The 23626-nt window shown below is 48.8% G+C and overlaps 1 protein-coding gene across 2 annotated transcripts in view; it reads left to right on the top strand.

Moving 5' to 3' along the window:
* The window catches only part of Aplnr (apelin receptor), a 44879-nt gene extending 28919 nt beyond the window's left edge, over positions 1-15960 (top strand). The window contains exons 1-2 of one of the 2 annotated variants that reach the window (XM_060390335.1): positions 10423-10614; positions 11639-15960. In XM_060390335.1, coding sequence (XP_060246318.1) covers positions 12738-13865 — 1128 coding nt within the window. In that variant the 5' untranslated portion in view covers positions 10423-10614; positions 11639-12737 and the 3' untranslated portion in view covers positions 13866-15960. Of the gene's footprint in view, positions 1-10422; positions 10615-11638 lie in introns of those variants that run through there. The other variant, XM_021642927.2, reaches the window with a different exon arrangement.
* Positions 15961-23626: the final 7666 nt, after the last annotated feature.

Here is a 23626-nt window from a genome sequence, read left to right as displayed (position 1 = left end):
GAGAGTGGAGGCAGGGTGCTATCCTAGAAGCAACCACAAGGTGGCACAGTGCGCTCAGCAATGAGAGTCCCCCCTCCCTGGCGTCTTTCCCTCCGTTACCAGATATTAAAGCAATTTCCCAGTCTCTTTCTAGCCCGTACTTTTCCTCAGTCAAGCACTTTCGTTTCCCCTGGTTTGAGTCATCTTTGCAGAGTGACATGCTTGAGGAAGAGTCATGCATAAGGCTGAGGAGGCTTCAGTTTTGGGTGGTGCAGGCAGAAAACCACCCAAAGAGAAAATAGTAAGACAAGATTATTCCTTTTTTCTCTCAGTCATAACATAACACGTTATGACATAAATGTCACGACAGTGTAGTGTAACTGCATTTCAAGAAAGAGTGTGCATCTCAAAATCCTGAATGGGGGCAGAGGGGTGTCAGCTTGGCTCTGGGACCAGTTCACCCTCAAAACCACCAGCTGATTTGCATGTGGATAAATCTCCTCCTTTAAGGGTTGCTGAGCCACGTGATTCTGGAGTTTGCAATTCCAGAAACCTAGGGTCCTTCGACTAGGGAAGATCAGGCCCAGGTGGGTCTTCTGGGCCTAACCCTGACAGGTCTGAACCCCTGCAGCAGGTTTAGAAGCCTGTGCGGCACACTGGAGCTGAGGACAGGATGAGGCTGAGTAGCAGGACGTGGCCAGCAGAGGTCAGCATCGCCCAGCAGTCGGAGGCCCTGAGGCTGCCTCCAAACCCAGGGTTCTCCAGCAGCGCTCACTCCTATCTGACCAACCACAGCAGGCCCGAGCTGTTGTGGGTATGTAGCACCTGTGTCATGTCTGTTTTTTGGGATGTATTGTAACTGGGTGCCTGTGGTCTTGGACGTGTCTGGGAACTGATGGGCAATTTACAGCAGAGCCTTCAGATGGGCGCGGGCAGTTGATGCAAAGCGATGGGTCAACATACCTTACTTATATATCTGTGGACAGAACTGGGGGTGGCAGCTCATACTTGTAATTCCAGTGCCCTGGAGGTTAAGGCAGGAGGATTACTTCAGATTCAAGGTTAGTCTTGTTTATATTATGAGATTGTAATCAACCAACCAACCAACCAACAGCAAACAAGCAAAGAGGCAAGAGCAGAACAGCAGTGGGTACACAGAAATGATACCTGTGTGTGCGTTTGTTTATTTTGTGACAGAATCTCCACAGAGGCCAAGCTGGGCTTGAACTCTTGATCTTCCTACCTCTACCTCCCAAGTGCTAGGATAGTAGGCATGTGCCACCGAACCTTGCCGAGGATGAAATACTTTGTTCCGGAAGAGAGTAGGATGGAAAGTATCATTAGAAGAGGACATCAGCTAAAACCCCACGGCTCTATAAAGTGTTTAAGGCCATGCGCTGTAGAGCTGTGCAGGGTGAGGCTTTTGACAGACCTTGGGACCAACAGTCCTCAGGTTGAAGCCCAGCTCCAGTACTTGGAAGCGGAGGGACTTAACCTGTTCCCCAGTTTCTGAAGTTATAACTTGGGAGCAGTTATATCCGTTTCATTACCATTGCTGACCCTCTACCCACAGGGTCACTGTGAGGAGTAAGTAAAACCCCTGTAACAGGAAATACACACTGTGTACTCACTGCATGCCAGCAGCGGTCTGAAGTCCTCGATTTTAATATCTCATCATCTGGACAACCTGTGTGGTCACCGTGCAGTTGCTTACACTGAGGCCTAGCCACACCGACACACCCAGAGTGTGACACCAGACGCTTTCTCTCTGGAGTTTGCTGCTTTGCTGCTTTAGGTATCACCCTCTTTTCCTGGAACAAACACTCAACAGCAAGTGAGAGGGCCCAGGAGGTAACACGCTGGAGGTGCCAGCATGAGGACTTGAGCCCCGACCTCGACATCCGTGTAAAAGCCCTGTGTGAGGCCACATGCCAGGAACACCAGCGCTGGCTGGGCCATCGGGGTGTGGATTCAGGGACTTCCAGGCCAGACGGCTTGGTCAAAATGGCAAGCTCCAGCTTCCGTGGGAGACTCTGTATCAAAAACAATAAAGTGAATCACCTCACTTGACATTAAGCTTTGCATACCCGCCCATTTTCCTGCAGATTTCACTTCCTTCCAGCTGGAGAAGGGTTCACTGTGGACCTGCACCGCATTTTCACGATCCAGGTATCCGTGCATTGACACCTAGGCTGATTCCATTTCTTGGGTACCGTAAAGAGGCAGCAAAATCATGGATAAGTGTCTCTGTGGGGGCATATGGATTCTTTGAGTGTGCGCCCTGGAGTGGACTCTCTGGGTCACAGGGTAATTCTAATTCTAGTGTCTTCAGGAAACTCTACACGAATACCACAATGGCTACCCCAGTTTTCATTCCCACCAGCAGTAAATAGGTGTTTTTCCTTCTCTACAGTCTTTCCAACATTAGTGCTAGATTTCTTGACCATAGTTACTATACCTGGGGTGAGATGGTACCTTAGAGCAGTTTTAACTTGCATTTCCCTGAAAACTAGGGTTGCGGAACACTTTTCAAAACACATATTGGCTGTGTTTCTTCTTTTGAAAACTGCCTGTTCATTTCACTAGTCTATTTGTGGTTGGCAGTTTTGATTTTTTGGTATTTAGTTTTTGTACTTCTCTGTAAATTCTAGACATTAACCCCGTCTGAAGTATAGTTGGCAAATGTCTTCTCCTGTTCTGTAGGCTGTCTTAAAATGCATGATGACATTTAATATCTCTTATGCTAATTAAAAATTAAACAGGATAAGCTGGAGAAGCAATCAAGGAGGACGCTGCAGTCTTCTGGCTGCATGTGCCCCTGCATGGTGAGCACATAGGCACACCACACACCATTAACTGTTCCTTTGATTAATGAGCACCCGTTCTCATAACGGGGAGATTCACGGTCAGGTCTCATGTCTCTATTGTGTAAGCACACATCTTTATTTTATGTGTGTGAGTGTGTGCCTGAACACACGGTGTGGGCCACACGCATGCTGGGGTCTGTGGAGGCCAGGAGAGGCTGTGGCCCTCTGACGTTGGAGTTACAGTTGTTTCTGAGCCACAGGAAGGCGCCAGGAGCCAAGCAGGTGCTCCCGACGGCTGAGCCCTCTCTCCAGCCCAGCCATCCTTCTGGAAGTTCGCTGTGAGCTCAGGGGTGTTTGTTTTCATCCAGTCTCCTCACCCTTCACACCAGCGGGAGGAGAAGGCAGATGCCACCTGAGGCGCCTCTGCAGTAACCACACACTTGTAGGCACACAGGCAGGGTGCTGTGGTGGCCGAGTCATCCTTGGAAATACAGTTCTCAGGTAGCTGGAGTCAAACTCGAGATCTTTATCTTAAAAAATATTTTAAAGATGGTGTGTGTGTGTCTGCTTGTGGATATGTGCATGGGAGCACATACCCCCCCCCCACCCCCAGAGGCAGGAGGTGTTGAACTCCCTGGAGCTGGAATTCTAGGATGCCCTGAGCCACCCCACAAGGGTGCTGGGAACTGACCTCATGCCCTTTGCAGGAGCACTAAGTACTCTTAGCTTCTGAACCATCTTTCTAGTCCCAGAAGTAAGGTCTTTCTAATACGCAGGAGCCTCATCATCCTGAATCAGTGGTGAACCCTCTGCGCCTCAGTTTACCAATCTGCAAAGGATGTGTGACTTTATAGCCTTTAGTATTTATTTTTATTGTATTTTGTGTGTGTGTTTTGGCTGCGTGTATGTGTGTACACCACAGGCATGCAGGTCCCTTGGGACTGGAGTTGCAGAGACTGTGAGCCATCACAGGGTGCTGGGAATAGAACCCAGCTCCCTGGAAGGCCAGCCAGTGCTCTTAGCAGCAGCAGTCTCTCTAGGTCCAGTTCTTCAGCGTGGCATTTAAAAGACAGACTTGGCTGGGGCTGGTTCAGTTGGTGATGTGCTTGTGTGTGAGCACGAGGACCTCAGTTTGTCCGAGAGCATGTGTAAAAGGTTCCAGGCCTGATGGCGCAGCCCTGCTGGCGGGAGTGGGGTGGGTGGGGTGGGGTGGAGACAGGTGTCTGTGAGGCTCCTTAGCCAGTTCATCTGAAAGATGAATGACATCTTGACATCTTGAGCGACAGCCCTCAAGGTTGACTTCTGCCCTCCATATACACATGCACACACATGAGCTCCAACCCCACACGTGCAGCGACACGCACACACTATACACGTACATATACACACCCACACACTCCCATAACAGAGACCACACAACACTGCAAGAGAAAGTGACTGATAATAAAGTCAGTCTAGATTTGCCTGTTCCCAGTAGCAGCACTCCGGCTTCTGTCTCTAATTCAACTTCACGGCAGATTACCCATGATTCCAAGATCCAAACTGTGTTCCCTCTTTCAGATTGGTTTTTGATCTGGGAAAGCATGCCTGTTTCTTCCGAGCCCCCTCATTCTAAGCCACCACCAGAGACTGAAGCTGCCACCTCATCCTTTGTCACAGCATTGTCCAACAGGAATGTCACACAGGCCATATATGTGAAGGCCGCATACGTGAGTTTAAATTTGTAAGCCACTAATGAGGATAGCAGAAAAAAACAAGCAAACCTCATTTCAATAATGTTTTATTTATCCTAGTACATTCAGATTATCATTCTGACAGGTAACCTGTATAAAATTTCTAGTGAGGTATGGTCACAGTCTCTTTCTTCACGTGGTGTCCTTGATGCTTGGCAGACATTTTATGCTCACAGCTCACACTGTTTTCTAAGCCACATTTCCATGGCTCATGGCCACGTACTGTAGTGAGGGCTACAGTGTCCCACGGTACAGGGAGAGCTCTTTAGAAGCATCTTATTTGGGATGAAATGACCAATTTTCAGGCCTTATCTAACTTTATATCCACATTCATTAGCATATCTTAATTATACAAAGGGTTTCACACTATTTTCATATGTGCACAGAGTGTACTAATGTTCTGTAATTACATTCACTCCTCTTCACCCTTCTCGTCCCCTGCGTTCCTTCTCTTTCCTTTAGCATCCCTGATGGTTTCCTCTCACTTCAAGCCCTGCTCCTTGGCTGGATCTCACGTATGGGAGAGATCACTAGGATCGTCTCCGGGACACTGGCCCATTAGTCTCCTCCAGGCGAGGTCAAGTTCCGACTACTTAGCTTCATGGGACACGCTTTCATTCTTTATGGTTGGATAAAATTCCCTTGTTTATATACTGTATTTCTTTGCCGGTTCACCTGTTGATGGGCATCTGTTTGACTCTACACCTTGGCGATTCTGAGCTCAGCAGCGTGGCCTTGACAAACTGCAGGCCAGTGACATTTTCAGCTCTTTTCCTCTGTGTCCTTTTAACTTGGTCCACAAGGCCCTCAGCATTTCCCGAATGTGGTAGCCCTTTACCCTCACTGCGTCCTAACTCCAGTCCCAGGAGGGAGAACAGGCTCTAAAATGATTCATCTTGTAGGTGAGTCTTGTAATGATTAGATTCTCAAGCCTTCAAGCAACAGCAGCAGCGGATCCAGCCCTTTCTCTGCGACTCTGCTTTGCCCAAGGTGACACCGTCGGTGGTGGGGTACAGGGCTGCCCAGACTGGAATGAGAACGGGCTGCCAAGGGCAAGAGTGGATATCTGGTCAGCTGAGGTAGCAGGTGGCCCTCGGGCGGCCTTCGGGATGGAGTAGTGATTTCTGCGCGGCATGGAGGCATTCTGAGAATGCAGCAGTCCTCCTTTCCCCAGGGACGGGGACACACACTGCTGCCAGATGCAGGCGGGCTGGGATTTCCTCCTTTAGCCCTGCAATGCTAGTGCGTCTCTCCCCCCCCCAGCCCCTTGAGCAGCCCCCAGGGCTGATCGTGTTGATCTTCTCCCCTCGGGGACCCAGCCCCACATCCTCCCATTGTCAGAGCTGATATAGTACCTCATTAATTTAGACTCATGTAAATATTTTTGGAAACGTTGCTTTGCTGTCCTGAAGGTTGGGAGGGCTGAGTGTGAGCTTGCTGGGGTCTCATCCGCCTCTTCCTGACCTCCTTCCTGCTTCTGTTGTTTCCTGTCCTCTGCCACTTGCCCAAGTCCCTCATCACAGCTAGACAAAGGCCAGGGAGCTGTGGGGAGAAAGCTTCCTCTGCGGGGGCTCTTGGGGGCTGGGAGGGGCAGGCTGGGTGGCCCAGGGATAACTGGGTAAAGCCCTTTCCTTCCCTGGACGTTGCCTTCCTCCCCAGTAAAACCCAACGTGTGGAATAGCTTAGCAGCCACAACCTTTCACCATCAAAGGCTACTTTGCTTGCTTTCCTGTTCTCCCCTGGGGAGCTCTCTTTGGGGAAGGATTCTGTTTGTCTAACCCACACCACTTATTAAATAGCAATGATTCTAGCTTTTTACTCAACAAAGACCTGCTGAGCAGCATGGGGGAACCAGAGCTACCACACAGACTTGCTAAAACCCAGGCTTGGGCTGCCGGTGCATGGCATTTAGAGGTTTATCTTGAGAAAGGATCCGAGGCAGTGCCATTTCCAGAAGCTTCTACGCAGTGCTGATGCTGGCTCCATGCTATTATCCCATTACTATCCACTATGGCCTATGACTTCAACTTCGGAGCCAACAGCCTCAGCGAGTTTAGGAGTCTGTGCTGTTCCAGGTCCCAGGAGCTCAGGCTCTATCCGTGCCCTCCTGAGGAAGGGCCTGACCCCTCTCTGACGGCTTACACGTGGTGGCAATAGGCTTCACACAGGTTTGTTAGAGCAGCTGTGTATGGGGCTCTGTGCGTGCAGGCAAAGGCGGGCACTGATGAGCAGGAGCACACGTGGGACGGGCAGAGAGATCAGGAGAGACTTCCAGATCGCTGCTGATTCCATTCTAAGCCAGCAGACAGGGGTTGGTGCCATGACTGTGATGTGATCTTGTCACCCAGTGACTGAGAGATCAGTTCACTGTCCCCTTTCGACCTGGTTGGCAAGAAACTCACTTGCTCAGCCACTGTTGGATATGCTGCTACAGTCTGCAGAATCACAGAAAAATAGCCCCGACTGGCCCTGAGTTCTCATGTGTGGAGAAGCTTGTTTGGGTGAGGGAGAGACTTGTTCGGGCTACAGAGCAAGCTGATCATTCAAGCTTCAGCTAGAATGTCAGCCCCAGGAGCCTCCACAGGGTATGCTTTCTTAAACTGCCAGCTTTCACTTATTCTTCCCCGTTACCAGCTCATCGCTTGTTGTGGTGCTTATCAGACCCCCAGCACACTGCTTTTCCTCACCAGCTGCTTCCTCACATCTAGCAAGTACAGAGGATCAGGGACATGGTCCCGAATTGTTGGTGTGTGGTCAGAGTCTGCCTCACCCTACCTGCTCAGCAAGCACTTGCTAACTGACTGGCTGAATAGGCAGGAGGGAATTGGAACTCATGCCCCCCATTTTTGCCTTGCCTGTCCTGGAGCCCAGGGAGCCTAGAGAGTTTGAAATAGGGTCAAGAAGTTGGAAATAGTACCATTTGGGTGCAATGTGTTGGGGCAAGGGCTGTCAGTGGGGGTGGGGTGTTATGGGGGGGGTTGGCTTTAATTGCTGAAGCTGACCATTTGGTTTTGGTCAGATAAGGAGTGGGGCTGGGGTGGCGCTGCGCTGCCTGTCTGAGGCTGAAGACAATGGCTGGGCCATACTGGAGTGAGGTGGGTAGCTAGGTCTACCCTCCCACACCCAGCTTCCCTCAGACAAGCCAGCTGTGGCTGCCTCTTGGGAATGGCAGAGATGGAGGGAGCAGCGAGGAAGAGGGGTGGACAGGGAGGGAGGGACAGAGAGAGAGGAAAGGAGGGAGGGAGGGAGAGAGGAAAAGAGAGGGAGAGGTGGGGGGTGTTGCCCTGGGTGAACCCCCCAAGCTGTGGAGTTCAAAGCAGACCTGAGAAGTTAGGGACTGGCACAGAGAGCTAGCAGGGAGGAGGTGAGAAGTGAGGGAGGGGCAGAGAGAGGCCACGCTTTGATGTTCCAGCACAGATCTTGAGCCAGGTCTGGGTGGGGTCCCAGCAGATGGCTTTAGCTTTCCTCCTCGGCTCAAAGCTCTAGAGAGAGCCAATTAAGCACACTTCCCTGTTCTCCCCGCAGGGTGGTTATGTGACAAACTGTGTGAATCCAGTGTACACCGTCCACAAGAAAGCACATTTCCCTACACACATTAGGTATGTGTACCCGCTTATTGCACACGGAAGCAAGCACACCCTTGTGCACACGTGAATTTAACACGCAGTGCCAATTGTATCTGCAGTCTGTTCACAAGGACCCCTAGACTTCACATCTAAGTAGCCTCACGTTGAGAGGGCCCAGTTAAATAAGCCTGACCTACAGGTTTCATTCTCTTACTAAGACTGAGTAGGCCTGAGTTTCCACTTTCCAGAAATGGGAACTCCAGTCACAGGAAAGACCACAGAGAATGGACAACCAACCAGAGTCGGCCAAGACATCTAGCCAGAGCGAAAGAAGGTTGCTCAACAGCTGGTTTCGCAAGCCCCTAACTCCTGACTGACTCCTGACCCGGCTCAAGCCTATCCCCAGAACACCCGTACCCGAGCTACTAACCTACACCAATCAGAACAAAGATGACCCAACTATCCCTGGAAATCCCCCAACTGGCTTTAAATTGGCACCATGAGCCCACCCCAGGGTCGCCATTTTGCCTGAATGGTGATCCCTGCATGCTGGATTTCTGCAGATTACAGCACTCTGCACTAGATGCGTTTTGCATACTGTCTGAGTCTGGGGTGTTTTCCTCTCTGAGCTCCAGACCCTAACATCATGTGCGAATCTTGCACTTACTAAGTGCACATGCACTGTGCGCCCAGCAAAGGGCCAAGGCTGCCTGTGCTTTCTAGGTGAGGAGTCAGCCTGTGGGCAAGGTTGGGGGAGACTTCTGAACCCATGGCTGTAGAATTTTCACTCTCTGAGCAGAGTTGGCTCTACTCAAAGAGCATGGAACAAGTCCCAGGCACTTTTCTGCCAGGAACTGTTTATCTCTGACTTGTCACAATATCTGCCAGAAATCACCTAGGAGAGAGAAGTGCCCTAGGAAACCTGCTCGCTCTTCTTCTGGGCTAGCTAACCCTGGGGACTCAGGCCGATGACACTGCCTTAGCTTCTGCTTTTATACCCCATGGCTGCAAGTATGTCACTTTGGATCACTTTGCAGAAAGTTACCCATGTGTTACCTCTGAGCACATCCCTAATGTTTTAATTCAACAGGCATTTATTAGGGGCTAAACAGAGGTTGGGTGATGGATAGATATCAGTCTCTGGACTGGGTGTGTGTATTTGGGCAGCCGTGGAGTCCTGGCCACCCAGGCTGCTCTTCAACCTCAGTTCTGTTCTGCTGCATCTTCTCTGATGGAGAAGAGCAGTGGGAGGCAAGGATGGATCAGCACCAAGCTGGGTGAGGAGTGAGCCTGGCCATCAGTGTTGGGATCACTCAGGCCATCTGGCTCCAGCTGGCTCCAGCTGGCTCTGCGCTGGAGGCTGGGTCTTATCAGCACTCCACCAGTACAGGCACAGATCACTGGCCCCTATCCAATCCCTGGCTCCAAATTCCCTTCCCTTTCAATTGAGACAGACAATTAAAGAAATGCATCCATATTTTCTCCCGTGGAGAACTCTGGGCTTGCATCTGGCTTGGAATCCAAGCAGGACAGCTGGGGGAGAGAGACAGGAACTTGATTTCAAGGCTACTGCTCACTTCCCTGTTTCCCTCTTTCTGTGGCCTCAGCTGTCCAAGGTTGCTCCTGGATCTTTCTGGAAGCGAAAAAAGAAGTATGTGTGATTGCTCATGATACCAGAACCAGACTTCATCCTGGAAGGGCTACAGCCTGAGTGTTTACTCTCTATCCTGATCTGACTTGAGAAAATTGCTCCCTACACAACTCATCAGACCCTCCTGATAGGCAAGGAGATTTGAAGTGGCTGAGGACTAACTATCTGTCCTTATCCACACCATCATTCTCCCTCTGTCTAGGAGAAGCAAGTGTGCTCATGTACCATGAGGCTGGCAAAGCCCTGGCTCCCGGTAGAGCTGAGTGTGTGACTACTGCCCTGTAGAATGTTCTGGAGGCAGAGTCTTGCCATCATCTCAGTTAGCACAGCAAACAGATGCTGTCTCTGGCAATGGCAGGTCCATAAATCACAGCTCTCCAGCACCCTCCTGCATCTCTGTAACAACAATCCCAACTTTAGAAGCGTTGAAGGCCTTTATTTATTTATTGGGTCAGGGAACAAGCTACTTTACCTTCCCTGTGCTTCAGTTTCCTCATCTTTCAGCCCAGGCTAAATAAGAACATATATTTCCCAAGTTCTGTGTGAGAGTGTGTTTGCATGTGTGTGAGTGGTGTATGTTTGTGTATACATGTGTGCAGGTCGCTCACACGTGCATATGGAGGCCAGGGTTTGATGTTAGTGTGTTAATCTCAGTAGCTTTGGCACTTTGTTTTTTGACTAGGGTCTGTCATTGGACTTGGACCTGACCTGGCTAACCTGGCTGGCTGGTGAGGCCCAACAGTCTCTCTGTCTCTGCTCTACCCAGTGCTGGATTACAGATGCGTGTTGTCATTCCTGCTTTTATGTGGGTGCTGGGGATATGAACTCAGGCCCTCACGGCATCTTCAGCTTCTGCCTCTCAAGTGCTGGGATTGTAGGTGTGTACCACATGCTTGTCATCTAGTCTACATTTCTTTGAAAGTATAGAATTAATTTCCCAGGTTAATCAATCTGGAACTTTCTGATAAACGTTCAGAATTGGACATTGTCTTGAAAAATCTTGAGGTGAAGTAATGCTACTCAGTATTCTTGCCTGGCAACCACAGACCAGAACGAAGGAGGCCTCCTGTCTGTTTTTATTTTGTTTTATTTGACACACAGCCTCCCTGTGTTGCCCAGGTCCCTGAACTGTTGTGTGCAAGTGATCCTCTGGCCCCAGCCTCTCAAACAGCTGAACTACAGCAGGCATGCGCACTGCCTGCCCAGTGACCTGGGGTAGACAAACTCCATTTTGTCAGGGTTCTGTGTCACAAACAGGCTGCTGTGCCTGAACGCATGCTTCTCTTATCCAGCAGGTATCTGGCTGTGTCTACTTGAAGATCCCCGTGGGATGTTTACTGACAAATGCTTTTTCCAGGAAATGTTTGTCAGCTTTGTAAGCCCTGGGCCATAGATGACTAAGGCTTGGTTTTGGTCCATTTCATTCTAGCCCCAAAATTCCCCCCCCTCTCTTTCACTTTTTCTTTCTCTTCCTCTTTCTCTCTTCCTTCCCATCTTCCATTCCCCACCTCCAATGGGTGTGTGTGTACTCCAGCGCCTCACGTTCTACTATTTAGCTAGCTTGTGATCTTCCTGCCTGAATTCAGGTGTCTCCCCTCACTCTTGGGGGTGAGGTAGAGAGGATGCACTTAAAACCCTTATCTGTGCATGCGTCCTCCCTCTTCCTGCAGAGGTCCTGAAGAAGAGGCCAGATGGGAGGGCGAGTACACCATCTGGTCTGGGCTGTTTCTTTTTCTGTATCCTCCTCTAACTCAGCTTCCTGGCCCTATGTGGCCTTAGGAAACCTCCTGGCCCCTGGCTATTGGTAGGAACCCAAGGACTGAACTGAGTTCATGCTCTTACCACATAGTAACTTACACATTTATTCTTCTCCTTTCCTAATTCGTCCATTTGCTTATTCAGTCAACAATCAAAGAGCCCTGAAGACATGCTAGAACTGTGCTCCATGTGTGCTTAGAGAAGAAGAAAAGGAAACAACTGACCACAACCAAATTTACCCTGTGATCTTTGGTAAGACACTTACCTTTAGCCTCAGTTTCCCCATAGACTTAATGATGTGGCTAGGTTTTGTCCTGGTTTCTCTCATATTCTGACTCTGTCACCAACTTTCTAACACCTCTATCTGCAAACTACCAGCAGCTTATGTGCTATAGGAGAGTTTTATTATGCTTTTGTCTGCAAAATACCAATGTTCTCAGAAAGAGGGTTGAAGCCAAGTCATAGAGAGGAATGAAGAAAGAGCAACAAGTCCCAGGGTCTCACCTGGGTGGGGGTGTAGGAGCAGCAGGGACCATCCAGATGCTGGGATCCCCCTGTGAAATATCACACCCTTTCTCTGCCCCATGCTTGTCCTGGATTCAGGTCAAACTGGATTTCAGTCTGCATAATTTGTCTCATTTAGAAGGGTTGGGAGAGGGTGAGAACAGGAGGGGAAAGGCTGAGGAGGCAGAATGGTACCCCCTAAAGGCAGTCATGAGGTGGTGGCCAGAGGAAAGCAGAGTAAGAGTCTGGGGAGAAGGCTGGTGGCAGCTTGAGGGAAGAGGTGGAGCCAGGAGGGGCAGAGGCTTGGGAAGCACAGATAATTGTCAGCCCAGCACAGGAGGGGTCAATTTAGTCTACTTACCCAGTGGCAAGGAAGAAAAAAAAAAAGGGCTGTAACTTAAAGATCTTAAGACCCACTAAGAGAGGAAAGGGTTGGCCTGGGGGGCGGGAGGAGGGAGGGGGGAGTTTAGGAGGAGACAGAGACGCAGGAGGGTGCAAGGAAGCGTCTTCGCTGAGCTGGGGTAGAACAGGGAAGGTAGAGAAAAGCTGCTGAAGAAGGAGCTACATCTGCTGGGTCCAGGCTTCCAGAGGGGCTGTCCTGCATGCTGGGAGTGGCTCTAAGCACCCTCGGGCCTCTTACCCTGAGGCTCAAGCCAAGGCTTGAGGGCGCTTGCTGAGTTGGTGGCACAGCTCCGGAACTGGTGCCTCCGGGACTCGCTGCCTAACTTCATCCACCACCATGGAAGACGATGGTTACGGCGACTATGACAACCAGTCTGAATGTGACTACGCAGACTGGACGCCCTCGGGCGCCCTCATCCCTGCCATCTACATGCTGGTCTTCCTTCTGGGCACCACAGGCAACGGCCTGGTGCTCTGGACCGTGTTCCGGAGCAGCCGGGAAAAGAGACGCTCAGCTGACATCTTCATTGCCAGCCTGGCCGTGGCCGACCTGACTTTTGTGGTGACTTTGCCACTGTGGGCCACTTATACCTACCGGGAATTTGACTGGCCCTTTGGAACCTTCTCTTGCAAGCTCAGCAGCTACCTCATCTTTGTCAACATGTATGCCAGTGTCTTTTGCCTCACCGGCCTCAGCTTTGACCGATACCTGGCCATCGTCAGGCCAGTGGCCAATGCTCGGCTTAGGCTGCGGGTCAGCGGGGCCGTGGCCACGGCAGTCCTTTGGGTGCTGGCTGCCCTTCTGGCCGTGCCTGTCATGGTGTTCCGTTCCACCGGCAACATGGAAAACAGTACCAAGGTCCAGTGCTACATGGACTACTCCATGGTGGCCACCTCAGACTCCGAGTGGGCCTGGGAGGTGGGCCTTGGGGTGTCATCCACTGCCGCAGGCTTCGTGGTGCCCTTCACCATCATGCTCACGTGCTACTTCTTCATTGCCCAAACCATCGCGGGCCATTTCCGAAAGGAGCGCATCGAGGGCCTGCGGAAGAGGCGCCGGCTGCTGAGCATCATCGTGGTGCTGGTGGTGACCTTCGCCCTGTGCTGGATGCCCTACCACCTGGTGAAGACGCTCTACATGCTGGGCAATTTGCTGCACTGGCCCTGTGACTTTGACAGCTTCCTCATGAACGTCTTTCCCTATTGCACCTGCATCAGTTACGTCAACAGCTGCCTCAACCCCTTCCTCTACGCCTTCTTTGACCCTCGGTTTCGCCAGGCTTGCACCTCCATGCTCTGCTGCGATGAGAGTGGGTGCAAAGGCCCCCCTCACAGCAGCAGCGGGGAGAAGTCTGCCAGTTATTCTTCTGGGCACAGCCAGGGTCCTGGCCCCAACGCGGGGAAGGGAGGAGAGCAGATGCATGAGAAATCTATTCCCTATAGTCAAGAGACCCTTGTGGACTAGAGCTGGGACCAGAGAGAAGCCCGGTGTCCCGGGTGTGACCCAGACTTTGTCCTCACGCGCAGAGAATCAGGTAGCACGGCTGTACCTTCCTGACTCCCCGCTCCCTTCCCTGCTCGCAGGCCTCTGCCTTGCCCCCTCTTCTCAGAGGCTTGTCGTTTAGTGGAAAGATGGACCCTTGCAAACAAACTTGTGCTCAGCTCTTCAGTACTTCTGAGGCTTACCTTGCACATGTCTCTTAACTTTTCTAAGCCTCAGTTTCTTTTTGTATTAAATGGGGGAAGGTTATACAGACCCTAAAATGTAGACATGTCTTGACTTAATTTCTTTCTGCCGTTTTTTTCAGCTCTTCAGGCTCCCTTTCCCTGTCTTCCTTTTTTTTTTTTCCTCTGCTGCAGGAATTTGTACTGTTAATTGCTCACTTTCTAGACCTCACTTTCTCTCTTCAAGTGGGTTCCCCCTCCCTCAAACCTTCCTTCAGCTTCTTTCCTATATCCCCATGCCTTCTCTCCTGCTGGGCTCCTAAGGGTTAAGGCCCTGAAGCGCTAGGGTTAACTAACACTTTGAGTTCTGTTTCCTGAGAGTCAGCAGGTGGGGCTGGGCTGTGAGCAGGCAAAGGCTCTAGTCTGCAGAGCCAGGAGCTCTGGGTTTTTCCAAAAGTTGGATCCATTCACTGTTGGTCCAGTCACCAGGGTTCGGCTGTTGTGAACAGAGGGTTCCCCTTGGCAGAATCCTTGTGATGCTTAGTAGATAATGCACCTTACCAACAGCCGGACAGCCTTGCCTTCTTCTTTCAGTTGTCTGTGAGAATTGCAGGGCAACAGGACTGAAGCAGCTGGTGGACTATCCCATCAGTATGAAGGGGGAGCTGGGAAGGGAAAGCAGAGAGAAAGGGGTGAGAGGGGAATCTGTATTTAGTCTGTATGCTGCTTCGCTCCCCTTTCCCAATCTCACCCCCCCAACGGAACTGTGAACTGTAGAGGAGATCTTTCTCATGTCTCCCGCCTCACCCCACAATCTCTACATATGTTTGTGCTACTTGGCACTGAGAGTCACTTGATTGGTTAAGGTTGTTTGCTCTTTGTCTATATGGGTATATATAAATGTACACACACACACACACACAGACAAGTATCGAAGACTTTGAGGATGAAGAACCCCATCCACTTTCCCTTGCACCTCTGTGGGTCTCCCCACCCACTTGGGGAAGACTGGACGTGTGGGGGAATGTAGATGAGTCCACCCCCACTGGATTTGGGGAACTCCGACGGCTGGTCCGTCTGTTTGTGCTAGGCTTTCTGTAGGGCTGTTTCCTCAGTAGCATCTGGTCCTAAGGCTGGAGAAGTGCAGAGCTGGGCCCCAGTGCCTCTCCAAGTTCCATGGTGGGAGAACAGACTTATAGATTGTAACACAGCCCTTCTTCTGTGCCCCATATCTGGTTTGGAGTTATTCCTCACTTCTCTTACTTTTTCCTTAAGAAGGCCACTTTCTGGCCACAGGATGAAAGCTACAGGATGAGCTTTTGTTCTTCTCTCCATCAGGACTGTGCCTTTTAGCTTTTCTTGAAGCTTAAGGGGAATAAGGTTGGAAAAAAGTGACTGGAGCAGTTTTGAGGGTCTCAAGGACAAAATTAATAGTGATTAGTAATAGTAATTAATAGTTTCCAGCCCTTGTGAACTGGAAACGGGTGGGAATATTCTGGGCTTTATTCTTGGAGGGCTCTGGAAACTAAGGACAAGACATATGCCACAGAAACAGGAAGAGCCTGGCTTGATGCAGTTGGACCATCTCTGGCACAGACCCTGTTCTTGGAGCAGAAAGGGGGACTGTGGGAAGGGGAGGGCAGAAACAACTCCTCTCAGCTAAGTCTCTGCATGTCTCAGGCCAGAAATTTTCACCCAGCTACTTTCTTTGGCCAGGGTAACCTCAAAGCAGCCAGTACAGGCTGCAGGAGGCTTCTGAGAGTCGGGAAATCAACCATGGCGTGGGATAGAGAGCATGGAGGTTGCCTCTTCTCCCCCCCACCCCTGCTTAAGAATGTGTTCTTTTCTGATCTTGTTAGTCACTGTGGTTCATCAAATAAAACTGTTTTGTGTAACTGCTGTGTCCAAAGCCTCCTCGTTTGAAAGTGCCTTGAAAGAAATGCAGGAACTTGCAGTTTGTGGCTGTTTCAGTAAAGGTGAGAGGGCACATTGGAGGGGGCAGTCAGTAGTAAAGAAAAAGGGAGAATGGAGTGGGAAACTGGGAAGGAGATGGAGAGACAGGTTCCAGGAAAGTGAAAAACTGGGGCCCGGGAAGGGATGGGAGTAGCTAAGCCTGCTGTTCTGAAAGCCACGGAACAAATAGAACATTTTAGAGACCAGAGCACAGGTATATGTATCTGGGGGAAAAATACAATCACCTGTTTCTCTCTACCCATTTACACATCCATCTCTCTTCACCTCCCTTTATCACTGTCTCCTACTGACTCATTCATTCGTCTCTATTAATTCGTTATCGCTTGCTGACTGATTGATTCGCTCAGCACCACCGGTTTAAGTCCGACATTTGAAGCTCTGTTCTCCATTGGAGTCACTCTGATAATCTTGAAAATGCCTGTTCCTGGATGTCACTCCAGACCTAAGGAGTCAGAATCTCCAGGATCCACACTAGGTGTTTACTGATGCTAGGAACAGCCCAGGTGGTTTCTGGGGGCGGCCAGGCCTAGAGATGGCTCATCTAGATACAGCCTTCCTGAATTAAAGCAGGCACGCAGACCAGACAGTTGGGACCAAGAAAACTGGGCTCTGGGTGGCTCTCTCTGGGAGGAGAAAGAGACTGGGATACTCTTTGTGGGGAAAATATTAGGTTTAGGTGCTCTTCAAAGAAGGCCTCCCTGGGGTCAATAACTTTATAGTTAATATAAAAACAGTCACCAGAGAAAGAGACTGATCATATCAGGGAGCTCATATTTACACAGTTTTACAAGTGTGCTAAGAATTTTCCAGGCATTTTCTCATCTAATCCTTGCAACCTCCCTCTGAGAGGAACATTAGTGTCTCACTCTGCTAAGAAATCTGAGTCAGAGAGATTAGCCTGACCAGAGTCACGTGACTATGACAAGAGATAGCCAAGCGGAGAGTCATGAATCTAAGGCCGAAAGACCACACTCTTGACCATGAGATACTGCTGCTTCCCCCAAAGTATGGATGAGGCAGCACCAGATGGTTGGGAAGGAAAATGTAATCTCATCTGCAAGATGCCAGGCATACATGGAGACCGGGTAGGATAAGAACTGCTGGGGAAGGGTGAAGATGCATAAGAGAGAAAGACAGATAGGGAGAGATAGAGAGACAGAGGAGACAGGGTATGTGACAAAGACAGATAAAAGAGAGAAAGAGAGAGAGAGGAGGAGGAGGAGAGGGACAGCAAGCACAGGAAGAGGAGGCGAGTGGAAGTAGGGGCAGGGGTACAAGGAGGACGAGGCATCCACTTTTCTGCTTAAGTGGGAAAAGCCATCAGGAATGAATGACTATAACAAGGTGCTGAGTTTTTCTTTCTCTTTAATATTGAGCTATTAAACATCTCCTGAGAAATTTGAGTTAAGTTCTCCAGAACATTGTAAAATTAGAGAGCACTGGTTAGTCGCTCACACCTTACTTCACCTACACACCATGCCATGTGCTGGCTAGGATGGCTGGCAGGCTGCTGGGGCTCACAGGCTGCTGGTGGAGACAGCGCAGGGGGGATGACAGCCAGAAGGCCAGCTCTGAGTGAGGGAAGGACACAGTGTTCTGCCAGTCCATTCTAGAGGCTGCAGACCGAACCTTAGCAGGGCAGCAGGGCAGCTGCCAGAGCCCACCAGGAGCCTGCCTTTCTGGAATGTGGTTGGAGAGCTGTTAGCGATGGAATGCTTGGGCAGAAGAAATTCCCAGGGATCATGTAGAGTACAGACCCCCCGAGGAGCTGGAAAGACCCTGCATCCGTGCTTCATGCATGACCACTCCAAGGCTGGCCAGGCACAGCAAAAAACTTGTCTGAGTTTCAAAGCACGGATGCCAGGAAGACTGGGAGCTAGGACTAAACTCTGGTCTTTATATAAGTTGAGGGTGGGGATGGGCACTTAAAAACTTTTATTTTAGTGACTTGAGGCTTTGTTCGTCCTCATAGAGATGAGCGGTCTTTCTCCAGTCACCTACCAGGGGTCCCTAAGGAAGGACTGGGGAATTCTGGATTCTCTTACTCTGGGTTGTTGAAAAGAGATTCTAAGAAGAGACAGATCGCTTGGTGAGACAGACGCTTCACCGTGTCCAGAAGATAGGATGAAGACCTAGATGAGGCACCTACCATCTATCTGGCTGCTCTATCTAAGCTCCAGTGAGTTGGCAGCTTGCAAGACTTGATCCAGTGAGTATAGCTTTTCAAAGAAGCGTTTGAAACACTGTCTACAATTTAGTGCTTTCCAAAATGGAATACTACTCAGCAATTAAAAAACAAGAAAATCAAGAAATTTGCAGGCAAATAGTGGGAACTAGAAAAGATCATCCTGAAGGAGGTATTCCAGAAGCAGAAAGACACACATGGTGTATACTCACTTATAAGTGGATATTAGACATATAATATAGGATAATCATACTAAAATCTGTACACCTAAAGAAGCTAAACAAGAAGGAGGACCCCGGGCAAGATGCTCAGTCCTCATTCAGAAAGGCAAATGGGATAGACATTGGAAGAGGGAGAAAACAGGGAATAGGACAGGAGCCTACCACAGAGCGCCTCTGAAAGGCTCTGCCCAGGAGGGTGTTGAAGCAGATGCTGAGACACATAGCCAAACTTTGGGCAGAGTGCAGGGAATATTATGAAAGAAGGGGAGATAGAAAGACCTGGAGGGGACAGGAGCTCCACAAGGAGACCAACAGAACCAGAAAATCTGGGCCCAGGGGTCTTTTCTGGGACTGATACTCCAACCAAGGACCATTCATGGAGATAACCTAGAACCCCTGAAGAGATGTATCCCATGGCAGCTCAGTGTCCAAGTGGGTTCCCTAGCAAGGGAAGCTGGGGCTGTCTCTGACATGAACTCAGTGTCTGGCTCTTTGATCACCTCCCCCTGAGGTGGAGGTGGGCAGCAGCCTTACCAGGCCACAGAAGAAGACAATGCAGCCAGTCCTGATGAGACCTGATAGGACAGGATCAGATGGAAGGGGAGAAGGACCTCCCCTATTAGTGGACTGGGGAAGGGTCATGGGAGGAGAAGAGGGAGGGAGGATGGGATTGGGAGGGGACGAAGGAGGGGGTTATAGCTGGGATACAAAGTGAATAAATTTTAATAAGTAAAAACATTAAAAAATTAAAAAAGAAAATAAAGCCAGAAATTTAGGCTAAAAAATAAAATAAAATAAAACAAAGTTAGAGTTTAAATTGTTAGAGTCTAGCTAGGTTTGGTAGTGCACTCCTTTTATTCCAGCACTCAGGAGGCAGAGGCAGACAAAGCTCTGTGAATTCATCATAATTCTGGTCTACGTAGTGATTTCTAGGCTAGCCCAGGGCTATGTAGTAAGACCCTGTCTTAAAAAGAGAAAAAGTTAGCTCAGGGAATCCTGTAGCAGAGGGGGAGGAAGGATTGTAGGAGCCAGAGGGGTCAAGGACACCACTAGAAAACCCAAGAACCAACTAAACTGGGTTCATAGGGGCTCATAGAGACTGAACCAGCAGTCAGGAAGATTACACTCTCCTAGGCCCTCAGCATATATTATAGTTGTGTAGCTTAGTCTTCATGTGGGACTCTAAACACTGGCCTTTGGGACCATTTTCCTCCTACGGGTTGCCTCATTCAGCTGGGAAGTGCCTAGTCTTACTGCAACTTGTTATACTATGTTTGGTTGATACTCATGGGAGGCCTGTCCTTTTTTTTAAGAGAAAAGAAGGAGTGGATGGGGATGGGGCAGAGGGAGAGTGGTGGACAGGGACTGGGAGAAGAGGAGGAAGAAAAAACTGAGGTCTGAATGTAAAAAAAAAAAAAAAAAAAAGTGAAACAAAAACATGTATGGAACAAAAAAAGAAAAAACATTTTATGACATGATATATATATTCAGAGGCAGCCATTCCATGTTGTCATATGTACATGTACGTATGTATGTATATTTCCAGTCCATTCATGTTATCATAGTAAAATACTCTAATTTGATTAATTTGTAAAGGAAATAGACATATTTAGATAGATCATGGTCCAGGAGGCCCAAGAACATGATGTCAGCATTTGCTTGTCTTTTTGTGAACCTTTTTGTTTGTCTTTTTATGAATTGTTTTATCAATTTATGGCAGAGAAGTAGAAGGGGATATAGCCATATTAAGAATGGTCAAAGTACAAGGAGTTTTCTTTGTTTATAACAACCCACTCTCCCAGGAACCAATCCAATCCTACACCATCAAAGCTGCTCCCAGAGGACCTAGTCCAGTCTCAAGGGATCTTGCCTAAAGATTTGTTAGATCTTGAAAAAGACACTAACCCATTCATGATGGTAATATCCCTATGAAGTTCCCAAAGATCCCATCTCCTGTTGGTGCGGTATCCCATAATTAGGCCAGGACCAAGCATGTCTAAGCCCTACCACAGCAGATTCATTCAGGACACCTTTACTCACTATGTACTCTTTGCCTAGGACTATCCTAGGTGCTAGGGATAACTGTGGTCAACCAGACTGTGGTCCTGATTTGTGGAACAATTTTAAAAGCGGTCTAACATGATTTTCTTCATTAACTGGATAGGTAACCCAAGGACCATGAAGAGGGAAAAGAGAATAATTTTCATATGGTCTCACAGTGGGAAAGAGGCAGGGTGGGACTAGAACCCGGGCTTTCGGCTGTTAGGCATGAGCATGTTCAGGCTTGTGAAGGAGATCTTTTTTTCATAGTGCATAAAGCCAATGACATCAGATAGAAGAGGAGCTCCTGGCCGGGAAGGGCAAGGTGCTTATTGATTATCTAAAATTTTGTTAAATCTTTTGTTTGAGAAGAGTTTCAGATTCACAGCGTAACTGCTGATTCAGTACAGAGAGCTCCTGTGCATTCCACACCCAATTTCCTTTACAGTTTACGCCTTACATTAGCATGACACACTTGTCACAGTTAATGAGCCATGTTGGTACATTACTGTTAACACTCATTCTTCACTCAGGTCTCCTTGTTCCCAACAGAGCCAACTAACCAGGGCCCAGAGGGGCTTGGCTGAGGCTGAATCACCAACCAAGGACCTTACATGAACTGGACCTAGGCCCCCTACAGAGATGTAGCAGATGGGCAGCTGAGGCCTCATGTGGGTCCTCTAGTAAGGGGAGTGGGGACTGCAGTGGACACTCACTCACTTGCCAGCTTTTTGATCACTTCCCCTGGTGGGACTGCCTTGCCAGGCCACAGGGGAAGAGGACATGCTCAGTCCTGATGCAACTTGATGTGCTGGGCTGGATGGGAAAGGGAGCTCCCCTTTTCTGAGAAAAAAAGGAGGGGGGTGAGGACTAGGAGAGGATGAGGGGTGGGACTACAACAAGGCTGTAAAGTGAATTAAAAAATTAAAAAATAAATAAAAATTGAGAGATAAAGAAAAAAAATAGCAAACCCCAAACTCAACCCAACCCTGACGTACATTTTCTGTTCCAGAATCTGATGTCGCTATGCTTCTTCTGAAAGCTTTTCAGATATTGTATTTGATGGCTTTGAGATATACTGGTCCTGTATTTTGTTCCATGGCTCTTTGTAAAATCTCCATTTGCTAGGCATATGCTCGGTGTTAAGTAAAAAGCAGAAACTAGTATTCAAGTCATTCATGCTCTTCTGTAGTTTGACGATGAATAATGACGGGCAATCAGCGTCACTGCAGGCCGAGCATGGGCAGCCGGGGAGGCAGACATGCCCTCTGCCCCCACCATGGAGGAGTCACAAGTTCCACCTAACTGGCTGAAACATGGGTCCACTCTCAGCAACACTGGCTCCAAGTGCCAGGCATTCTGTCTCCTCCCAGTCACCTTAAGACTCACTTTCTCGTCTGCGTAAGTGCCACCAGGAGTGTATGAGACAAAAGAATATTTGTGTTTGGTGGGCACCTCACCCCATGGTGTCCTGTACAGTCACTCAGCTGTGTGGCACACCTCTTCACTGTGGCGTGTCTACCTGAAGCGGCTTTCACATATCCCGTGGATGGATTTCTTAAGCCTGTTGGGATTCCCCAGCCCACATTCCCTGGGTACTAGGAGCAAGAGGCCTGCTTTTATAAATGCTCTGCACTCTTGCCCGGCCCATCCACCCCGTGGACAGCTCCTCGACAGCAGGATCGTGTTTGCTGAGTTTTGTTTTCCCAGTGTCTGGGATGCAGGGAGCACACACAGGCAGTTTGCTAAAACAAGTGAACCACTGGACGACGAAAATGCAGCCATGAGAAGTGAGAAAAATTTTTTTTTTTTTTTTTAATTTGCAGCAAACAAGTAAAATTTTCTTTTCAAAGAAGCAAAAGAAACGAGGTAAATCAGGAGCCAGGAGAGAAGCAGGGAAATTGGAAAGTGCTGACCTAATTTAACCAAGTGGTTTTGACTCACAGGTGCTCCTGGGGAGCACACAGTTAGAGCAAAGCACAAGTTGGGTCATGGGGTTGAGGCACTTCTGATAATTTTCTCTTACTTAATTATTTAAAGTCTTCACATGCACAAATGTGTGCGTACACACACATAAACATGCATATGTCTATAGACTGTGTTTAGGGTATTCTCCCTTGCTCCTCCATCCTTCCTTCTCTTGCCTGCCAGTAGTCTCCTTTGGCCCCTGGACAGTTTTACTTTTAGCTTTCTGTCATGATATATGATTTTTGTGTATCTGTGTGAAATCTAGGATACACAAATGAGGGAAAACATGATCTTTGTCTTTCTGGGTATGATTATCCCCAGTGGCCATCTTCTTGCAAGCCACATAACTTTCTTTTTTGTGGCTGAAAATAATCCCTTTGTGTCTATATGACACACTTTCCTTATCCATTCTTCTGTTTTGGTTTTATAGTTCAGGTATTGCATGTAGTGCTATAATAACCTTGATGTGTCAGTGTTTCTATTACGCCCAGGACAAGTTATTTTTAGAGAAACCTCCATACTGTCTTCTACAGTGACTGGACTAGTTTATGTTCTCACTAACAGTAGATAAGGGTTCATTGTTGTCTACATCCTCAACAGCTTTTGTTATTACTTTTCTTCTTTCTTTCTTTCTTTCTTTCTTTCTTTCTTTCTTTCTTTCTTTTCTTTAGTAATTACACTTTATTCACTTTGTATCCCCCTGTGGTTCCCTCCCTCCTCCCGCCCCAATCCCTCCCTTCCTCCACCCTCTGCATGTATGCCCCTCCCCAAGTCCACTGATAGGGGAGAACTTCTTTTCCTTCCTTCTGATCCTAGTCAATTAGGTCTCATCAGGAGTGGCTGCATTGTCTTCTTCTGTGGTTTGGTAATGTTGCTTCCCCTTCAGGGGGAGGAAATTAAAAAGCAGGCCAATCAGTTCATGTCAGAGACAGTCCCTGTTCCTATTAAATGGAACCCACTTGGATACTGAACTGCCATGGGCTATATCTGTGCAGGGGTCTTAGGTTATCTCCATGCTTAGTCCTTTGTTGGAGTATCAATCTCAGGAGAGACCCCTGTGCTCATAATTTTTGGTTCTGTTGCTCTCCTTGTGGAGTTCCTGTCCTCTCCAGATCATACTCACTCATATAGACATATAATATAGGATAAACCGACTAAAATCTGTACACCTAA

Source organism: Meriones unguiculatus, chromosome 8, assembly GCF_030254825.1.
Source record: "Meriones unguiculatus strain TT.TT164.6M chromosome 8, Bangor_MerUng_6.1, whole genome shotgun sequence".
In the NCBI taxonomy this organism is placed as follows: Eukaryota; Metazoa; Chordata; class Mammalia; order Rodentia; family Muridae; genus Meriones; species Meriones unguiculatus.
The sequence above is the reverse complement of the archived record's forward strand: the minus strand, read 5'-3'. Positions and strand labels throughout refer to the sequence as shown.